At 52.2% G+C, this 8,344-nt stretch overlaps 2 protein-coding genes across 4 annotated transcripts in view; both read right to left on the reverse strand.

Annotated features, from left to right (window-relative positions):
- Positions 1-3,578, reverse strand: part of LSS (lanosterol synthase) — a 29,059-nt gene extending 25,481 nt beyond the window's left edge. For 2 of the 3 annotated variants that reach the window (XM_003798143.3, XM_023518097.1), the window contains exons 1-3: positions 3,507-3,578; positions 3,098-3,266; positions 1,618-1,756 (exon numbers count right to left, since the gene is read on the reverse strand). In XM_003798143.3, coding sequence (XP_003798191.1) covers positions 1,618-1,756; positions 3,098-3,266; positions 3,507-3,520 — 322 coding nt within the window. In that variant the 5' untranslated portion in view covers positions 3,521-3,578. Of the gene's footprint in view, positions 1-239; positions 276-1,617; positions 1,757-3,097; positions 3,267-3,506 lie in introns of those variants that run through there. The other variant, XM_023518098.1, reaches the window with a different exon arrangement.
- A 3,472-nt stretch (positions 3,579-7,050) lies between these two features.
- The window catches only part of MCM3AP (minichromosome maintenance complex component 3 associated protein), a 44,402-nt gene continuing 43,108 nt past the window's right edge, over positions 7,051-8,344 (reverse strand). Inside the window, exon 27 of the mRNA XM_012810281.2 lies at positions 7,051-7,340. Within this exon, the coding sequence (XP_012665735.1) occupies positions 7,182-7,340 (159 nt within the window). The 3' untranslated portion in view covers positions 7,051-7,181. The remainder of the gene's footprint in view (positions 7,341-8,344) is intronic.

Below are 8,344 nucleotides of genomic sequence, written 5' to 3' on the forward strand. Positions count from 1 at the left end.
AAAAAAAAAAAAAAAAGAATACTTGCCCTTGCTGGCCTTGCCATTTGGAGGCTGTTACTTCGGATCTTTAAACATGGCATAAAGAAATTTCTTGGGCATACAGGAATTTGTGTGCAAACCTCTGCTCCCATGTAGGCCTTAAGTCAGGGGTTTTTGCTGGAACCTTTTATAAGGAATTTTCAGGCTGGACTTCTCAAAACCCTTTCATAAGCCCAGGTTTCATCTGTGTCACTAGATACCTGTATGCATTGGGTAAATTCCTCTTCTCTTGAGGTCCCCCAAGCACATTTCCATTCCTGGACCCGTCAGCAAGCAACCTTCATCACTAACCACAGATTAGTAAAGGTTACTGATGGGTATCTGGCCAGTTTTCCAAAGGGCTTTTTCATTGGCCTTATATAGTCAACCTTAATTCCTTAATGCAGTCTGGAAATGCTATTCCAGCCAAAGCCTTGGTCATGTTAGGCCTGCAACTAACCTGGCCACATGGGATTCTGCCTCAGTTTCTTACAAGTATGCCTGCACAGAGTCTTTTCACTGCTCTCTCTCAAATGGTATTTTTGGCCAGAGGCATATAGGTGTTTTGCCTATAGTCAAGTCCCAGGACAGCAAGACACAGTGCTATACAGTGCAGGTGGCAATGGGGTGGAGGGACAGGAGCTGGATAGCATCCCAGGGCCCCCACTCATAGGGCCTGGAGTAAAGATGCTCAGTTTCCCCACATGCTTGACATAGCTTGTTCTACAGACTAAAGGATGCACAGGCCTCAGCTGGCAATAACCACCACCATGGAGCTGTTCATAGCATCGCAGCCCCTCCCAGACTGACACATGGACCTGATGTGACTCCACCCAGAGTCCAACAGTCTTTGTTCTGGGACTGGACAGTTACGACAAAGGCAATCTAGATGTGTAAGTGGACAGACACAGCCAAGGACTGTTATAAAAAGAAAGACAACAAAGGGACATCAGAACTTTAGATCTAATACAAAGTTATAATTATTAAGACAGTACAGGTGAAGAAAATGTAGCCCTCAATAACAAGTTTCTATTGAAACAAACCCTTGTTCCCACAGAATCCAGGTCACTGAAATAACTCGATTACAAGTCACCAGGGAAAGGTCCTACTGCACAAATTCACAGGTGGGAACCTTCTAGATGACACGACTATTTCTGCAAACATTTGTGAAATAGTCGTGTTTCCAAAACATGACTTGGGCAGCTGAAACAGCTCAGTACCAGGAGTCCAAGCACTGCGCCCCACTGGTCTGCAACTGAAGCTCCCTTGCAGAAGCTCCCTTCTAGGCAGGTCAGAGTGGACATCAGCTCTCCCCCACCACCCTGCCCACCTATAGCCCCTCCACCAGAGTGCCCAACCCCTTGCCCTGAGCCTGCAGAGCCCACCCTCCTCCTCCCCTACCAAGGGCCCCTGTGCTTCCCTGATATGATCCTTCTCCTCCTGCACCGGGCAGCTGTACCCTCATCCTATCCACTAGCATGAAAGCAAGACAAGGGGCAGCCCTCACCAGCCCTCTTCTGTGTGAGCTCCTGAGAGCCCTGGCCAGGCTGGGCCACAACCACAGTGGCCTTACCTTTAGGCCAGGGCATGTGCTCCTACCTGGCAGGAGGAAAAGCGGGCCACCATAGTCACCAGCCCAGTGGCCGTCCTCAGCCTGCAGCCCCACATAAAACGTCATCCCGTTCAGAGCTCCCTCATGAGACGTGTGGGCTTTGGGCAAGTCCTTAAAGTAATTTTTCTGCAGGGAGAAAAATCAGAGCTGAGGGGCAGGTTGCCAGCAAGAGAACCCCTCCTCACTCAGCCCAAGTCAAAAGAGTGAATCTAAATTACTTTAAAAGTTTCCACTGTTTTAATCAACAGTCTGAAATTCTTCGATGACAGCATCACACCCCAGCACAGTAGAAGGACAATTCCTGTTCTCTGTTTATTTATTTTTTACTGAGACAGTCTTACTTTATCGCTCTCGGTAGAGTGCCGTGGTGTCACAGCGCACAGCAACCTCCAACTCTTGGGCTCAAGTGAATCTCTTGTTCTACAGACTAAAGGATGGGAGTAGCTGGGACTACAGGTACCAGCCACAATGCCCGGCTTTTTTTGTTATTGTAGAGACTGGGTCTCACTCTGACTCAGGCTGGTAGAGTGCTGTGGTGTCACAGCTCACAGCAACCTCCAACTCTTGGCCTCAAGTGATTCTCTTGTTCTACAGACTAAAGGATGGGAGTAGCTGGGACTACAGGTACCAGCCACAATGCCCAGCTTTTTTTTTTTTTTTTGTAGAGACTGGGTCTCACTCTGGCTCAGGCTGGTCTTGAATTCCTGAGCTCAGGGCAATCCACCTGCCTCAGCCTCCCAGTGTGCTAGTATCACAGGCATGAGCCACCACTGTTCTCTTGGTTTTACTTTCCAGTTATTCATTTGCAAAATTCTTCACAACTTCTCCAACACACCTTAACCCAGCATGCCTAGGGCTTTCACCTCTCTCAGGAGGGCCCAAAGGGCAGCACAGCAGCTCCCAGGGAGGGCTGGGCCCATAGCAGGTGGCCAGGGAGACCCAGTCTACACTGCACACTCTCTGAGTACCTGAATTTCTCCGAAGAATGCATACGAGTAAACCACTGGATTAAAAAACTTCTTTTGTGAATAGATACAAAATTAAAACTATCTTTCCAACTGTTCTGTAAATCTAATATTATCTCAAAATAAAACGCTAAAAAACAAAACAAAATTATAAGTCTCTTATACACAGCATAGTCAAGAAGGGATCAAAGCAAAAGGGCTTGTTCAGGTCAAGCACTAATTCCTGTGGGAACCAGCCTTGGTGGCAGTTGTCACTGGCCACACATCACACAAACCTGTGGTGACAAGAAAACAACGGGGCAGCGTTTGTGGCTCAAGGTGTAGGGTGCCAGCCCCATATACAGGAGGTGGCGGGTTCGCCGCAAAAACAGCAAAAACAAAAACAAACAAACAAAAAAAACCCGCTCTTCACAACTAGCTTTTCAAGGCGCCCGGCTGGCGCTGAGGCTCCAGGCAGGTCGCCAGAGACCGAAGCAACGACAAGCAAAATGGAGTCACTTACCGTGTCCAGGCCCAGGGAGTGGGCTTCCAGGCCGGTCTGATCCCGGCCGGGGTTCTCCTCTTCCTTAAAGTAAGTCCACACCTGCCTTCCTCTCTCATTGCTGAGTCGCCAGCGCCTCAGGTCGGTGGCGGGCTCCGTCTTATACGGTCCCCCTCTGCGGCGCAGACACCTGAGCGGCGCGGGGCTGCTGGTCACCAGGTCGCAGACCTACCCTGCCAGCCGGCCCCCCTGCGTCCCCGCCTGCCCCTCACCCACAACCCGGAGCGCCAGCCCCCGGCGGCCCGCGGCCCCCGCCCGCCCAGTGTTCAGGAGCCTTGCTGGCTGCTGCACCCCTACCCAACGGCGCCCCTCCCCTCAGCACCCTCGACCACCCAGCACGCCTTCCGCGGCCTGCAACACTGGAACTCACGTGCCCTCCGTCATGACAGCTACGCTGGCTCTGCGCGGGGAGCAGGCCCAAAGGACCACCAGCCCCCGCCCCGCCCCCTGCCGCACGACGCCGGTGCGCGCCTCGGCCGACTCTCAATGCCCATGTGGGCCGATGCTCGTACAGCCAATCAGAAAACCGCGGGGACGGGCCGGGGGTGCGCTGGGCGATCGCAGTGGAGGAGAGCGCGGCGCCACCACGGTAGGGGCGGGGTGCAGGGCCGAGGCTGCTTGGAGGGGCGGAGCCTGCAGGGGAGGAGTTGGATTCAGGTGCCTTTGGGGCTCCGGGTCTACCCGGTGCGCGGTTTTGGAGGCATCTGTGAGGGGAGTGTGGGCGGCCTGGAAGAAGGGTCCCGCTCAAGGCCGGAAGGAAAGGAGGCTCAAGCGCAAGGAGCGGCCAGGACAGAGGCCAGTGCAGGGAAGAGTCCCGCGCTGGAGGAGCCACCGGGGAGGGAGGTTGGGGGGGTGCGGCACTAGCCGGAGGCGAGAGAGGGTCGGGAAGAGACAGCGGGGGCGCGGGCGCGGGGTGGGGGTCTCCCTGGCATCGGTGTGATAAGGCGTAGAGGCGCGAGGGGGTCAGAAAGTGGCTCCATGAAGGGCTGCAGGAGGCCCTGAGAAGGGGCTGGAGGGGGACCTGGAGGGGGAGCAGACAGAGGGCTGCAGGGGAGGCTGATGGTGAGAGCCCGCATGGGGAGGGAGCAGATGCCCCGGGAAGCGGAGCCCTGCGGGAGGGGTAAAAAGTGAGGCTCCCAGAGGACGGGCTCGGTCAAAACAGGAAAGCAAACCAGAGACAGCGACGCTGGGATCAGAACCCGGTCGTAGCGGGAAGACTGGGGGTTCCCAGAGGGCTCTCCTGAGAGAAAGTCGGTGCGTTGAGGCCTGAAGCCTGCAGGTGCCAAGAGCCCCAGCCAGAGGAGGAAGGGGCGACTTCCCAGGCACCTGGGTCCCGGAGCTTAGCGTCCACAGGAGCAGTAAAAGAATTCTAGGCAGCAGGTGCAGGCATAGTGAGTAACCACACTTGAAAGGGTCTGCTGGCTGTGGCCGGGGTAGGGAGCAGAGTCATCCACAGGGCTGAGGGGGCATCTGTTGAGAGCATCTGGTGGGGGACATGGCTGACATCTGGAAGCTCTGATGTCAGATCACACTTGCCACGGCACTTTTCTGCCCCTTACTTCAAATGCCACCCCTGCCTAACCATGCCAGGGTGACCTACAGGAAGCCAGCAGGGAATGGAGGAGTGGACAAAAGGAAAAAACACCCCTATCCACCCTTCCCCAAAAGAATAATAGGGCCAACCAAGGACAATCGCCTCTTCCTAGCCTAGTTCAAAAACACATGAAGTAGACCCAGCAGTAAGATGGACATCAAAGTAGCCTCCTTGCTACAAACACAGAGCTGGTTTGGGGAACAAGGCTTGCACCTGCAGACAAAAGGGTGGATCCTGCTCCACGGCAAGCCCCACGAGCACATCCTCCAGCCTCAGGCCATGGAGAAGAAGTCTCATCAGTCACCCTGAGCTTACTGCTCCCCACATTGACCAGCCAAATAAGTTGCTCCACTTCCCCAGGAGCAGAGAGAGGCTGGATGGTTTCTCCATGGAGGGCAGAGAGTTCTGGGTGAAGTAATGACAAATGAAAAAATCAAAGCACTAACTCCAGGAAAAATCTAAAGTACCTGTGGGAAAGGAATTGTCACAACCCTGACAAGAGTGCAGCCATCCTGAAAGGCCAGCTAGTGAGAGAAGACAGGTCAGAAGCCAAAGAGTATGGTCACAACAGCCCCTTCCCACACTCCTGGGGTGCTTCAAGGCCAGTGGAAAACACCAGAATCTCCTCCCCTAAGGACCTGGTGCAAGATCAACAGGGATCAGTCCCTGACACAGCTTCATTCACTCTGCAGAAAAAGGTGACTCTCCTCACCTCATGACCCTCTCCCCACTTCCAATTACACTAGTAACTCTGCAAACTGGGCTGAGCTGACTCTTGGTTGGATGCCACCCTGCTCTTTCCTAATAAAGCCTTTCTTATCCCTGTAAGGGCCACCTCTCCTCACAGACCCTCCCCCCAACTCTACATCTAAACCCCTCAGTACTCAGAATGTAAACCATCACAGAGCTCAAAGGTGAACACTACACATGCTGTCATACCAAGCCCTGAGCACAGCTTCCACCAACGTTGTATTAAACTCAAGAGGAAAGGTGTGTAAAAGCGCTAACTCCTCTTCCACTGCATGAAGTCAACATCAAGATTAGGAAATAGTATAAAGCCTTTATCGGCAAAAGTGAAACTAATCACTGAAGGAACCCGGAAGAGCTATGTGTTTGGTGAGGCAAGGGATTGGCTGGTAGACTTGGAAGAGGTGAGACAGGAGGTTCTAACTACTTGCATTTTCTTAGCAAAATAGCAGCAAGCAAGGTCATCAGCTGGGAATGCTGGAGCTTTGAAGCATGAAGGAGTCTTCTTAGTCTGAGATATACAGGATTACAGTCAGGAGATGCTGAGCGCCCGTTTAAGACTGGTGGTCACACTCGACACCACCATGTCTGTTCATACCTTTCTGAGAATGTGCATGGACCCATGTGCCAGAACTGGTAGCTGGGAAGTATGGTGGGGCAGAGGAAGAGTGCAGGACTGCAGATGGGACGATGCCCTAGAGGACATGGCCTGGAGACACCAGTTTGTTGTGCAGCACCATGAGGGGAAGAGGGCAGCAGGGTCACACCGCAGAGATCCTTGCTGCCTTGTTCTGAGTGCTATGGAAACCAGGCCTTGAAGGAAATCAGACAATGACCTGGTCACATCTTTTAAAAATGACTTGTGGGCTTGGCACCCGTAGCACAGTGGTTACAGCACCAGCCACATACACCAAGGGTGGCAGGTCCGAACCCAGCCCAGGCCAGCTAAACAACTGCAACAACAACAAAAATAGTTGAGCCTTGTGGCTGGTACCTGTAGTCCCAACTACTTGGGAGGCTGAGGCAAGAGAACCCCTTAAGCCCAAGAGTTGGAGGTTGCTGTGAGCTGTGATGCCACAGCACTCTATCAAAGGTGACACAGACTCTGTCTCAAAAAAAAAAAGGCTTGTGGAGGAGTTCAAAGATCAGGCAGGAATCCTGAGGTGGGTGCTATAGGTGTCCAGGTGATGCCAAAGGGTGTGAGCCTGAACTTACTGGCAGTTGGTGTAGAAAAGGGATAAATTTGAGCAATATACAGAAAGATATTTTTTCTTTTTTGTAGACACAGGGTCTTACTCTATCACCCAGGGTAGAGTGCAGTGGCCTCATCACAGCTCGTTGCAGCCTAAAACTCCTGGGCTCAATTGATCCTCACACCTCAGCCTCCCAAAGTGCTAGAAGGTGTGAGCCTCCTTACCAAGAGGATGAATCACCTGTCACACACAAAAAACATAAGCTGCACATTCCCTCCCAGCCTGTCTGGTGAGTGGTGATCTGAGTACAAGACAGGTGAGAATGCTGAAGACTCCACACAGTGAAGCTTTTCATTCTGAAACTGGGAAAGACCTCACTGGACATTCGAATGGTTTATTTGCATGATTAATAATCACATTTCCAACAGTGCATCAAGCATCTGAGAATAACATTATTTTGAATAAAAGCAGAAACTCTTCTGGACAGATCCCTCCCCTCAGGCCAGGCCACTCAGATGTCCACCATGTCCAGCAGTGCAGAGAGGTGGAGTGCAGAAGCCACTTCCTCATCCCTCGAGCTCTGGATCAGCCTTTCTAGGTGCTTTAGCCGTTCAGTCAGAGATGTGCCTGTCGCCGCTGCCAGCTGCAGCTGTCCTCCTGTCCTTTCACTCTGTTTAAATAAAAAGGAAACCAAGACCTGTCCTGCGTGAAGGCACCAACCTGGACCACACCGTGCCCTTGGCCTGTTCCAGAGCAGGCAGCCAGTACCATCAGCATACTGGCTGCTGCTCTGCATATACCATGAACTACTTCTAGTGACATTTTTATAGAAATCACTGTCAGTGGCTGCAAACTGTTCCACCACATGAATGTGCTGGGGTTACCTAACCAGACTTCTTCCATCTTTGGACATTTAGGCTGTTTCCTCTCTTAGGCAGCATAATTAACGCTAGAGTGGACATTTTTACATTAACTTTTGTGAATATCTGGTCATTTCCTTAGGGCAGAATTGGTGTTTGCCAAGCTGACAGGCACCAGTACCCTGTCAGCTCTCTCGCTCTCCTCCCTCCAGAAGGGCTTCCCCAATCCGTCCGGCCACATATCAATGACCATAGCTCTGGGTTTTGTTCCCTCAATCACTGAAGGAGGGAGACAGGGAGCAAGACCGTGAAGCCAGTTGGATATGGCTTTCACAGACAACTCTGCTACAGCCTGCTGAGCACTCCTGGGAGAGCTTTTGCCTTCTTGAGCTTACTTTCCTCATTCATTCATTTTACCGAGGAAAAGTCAATCCTAGAAAGTCTGGATGATACCACAGCTGAGAAGTGTGTGTTCTACAAACAGAAGCTGCTATTCTGGCCAGGCCCTCACAGTCATAGGTCTTACTCAGCAGAGACTGTTTCAATTCTGCTCATCATTACTTCACAAGCAGAAACTGAGAATTAATTGGGTCTCTATAACAATGACATATTAAGTTTAAAAAACCTAACTTAAGGCTCGGCACCTGTGGCTCAAGCGGCTAAGGTGCCAGCCACATACACCTAAAGTGGTGGGTTCGAATCCCCAGCCCGGGCCCGCCAAACAACAATGATGGCTACAACCAAAAAATGGCCAGGCGTTGTGGCAGGCGCCTGTAGTCCCAGCTACTTGGGAGGCTGTGGCAGGAGACTCGCT

The sequence above is a fragment of the Otolemur garnettii genome, unplaced genomic scaffold (genome assembly GCF_000181295.1).
Source record: "Otolemur garnettii isolate 467f Iridium unplaced genomic scaffold, OtoGar3 scaffold00128, whole genome shotgun sequence".
NCBI lineage: Eukaryota > Metazoa > Chordata > Mammalia > Primates > Galagidae > Otolemur > Otolemur garnettii.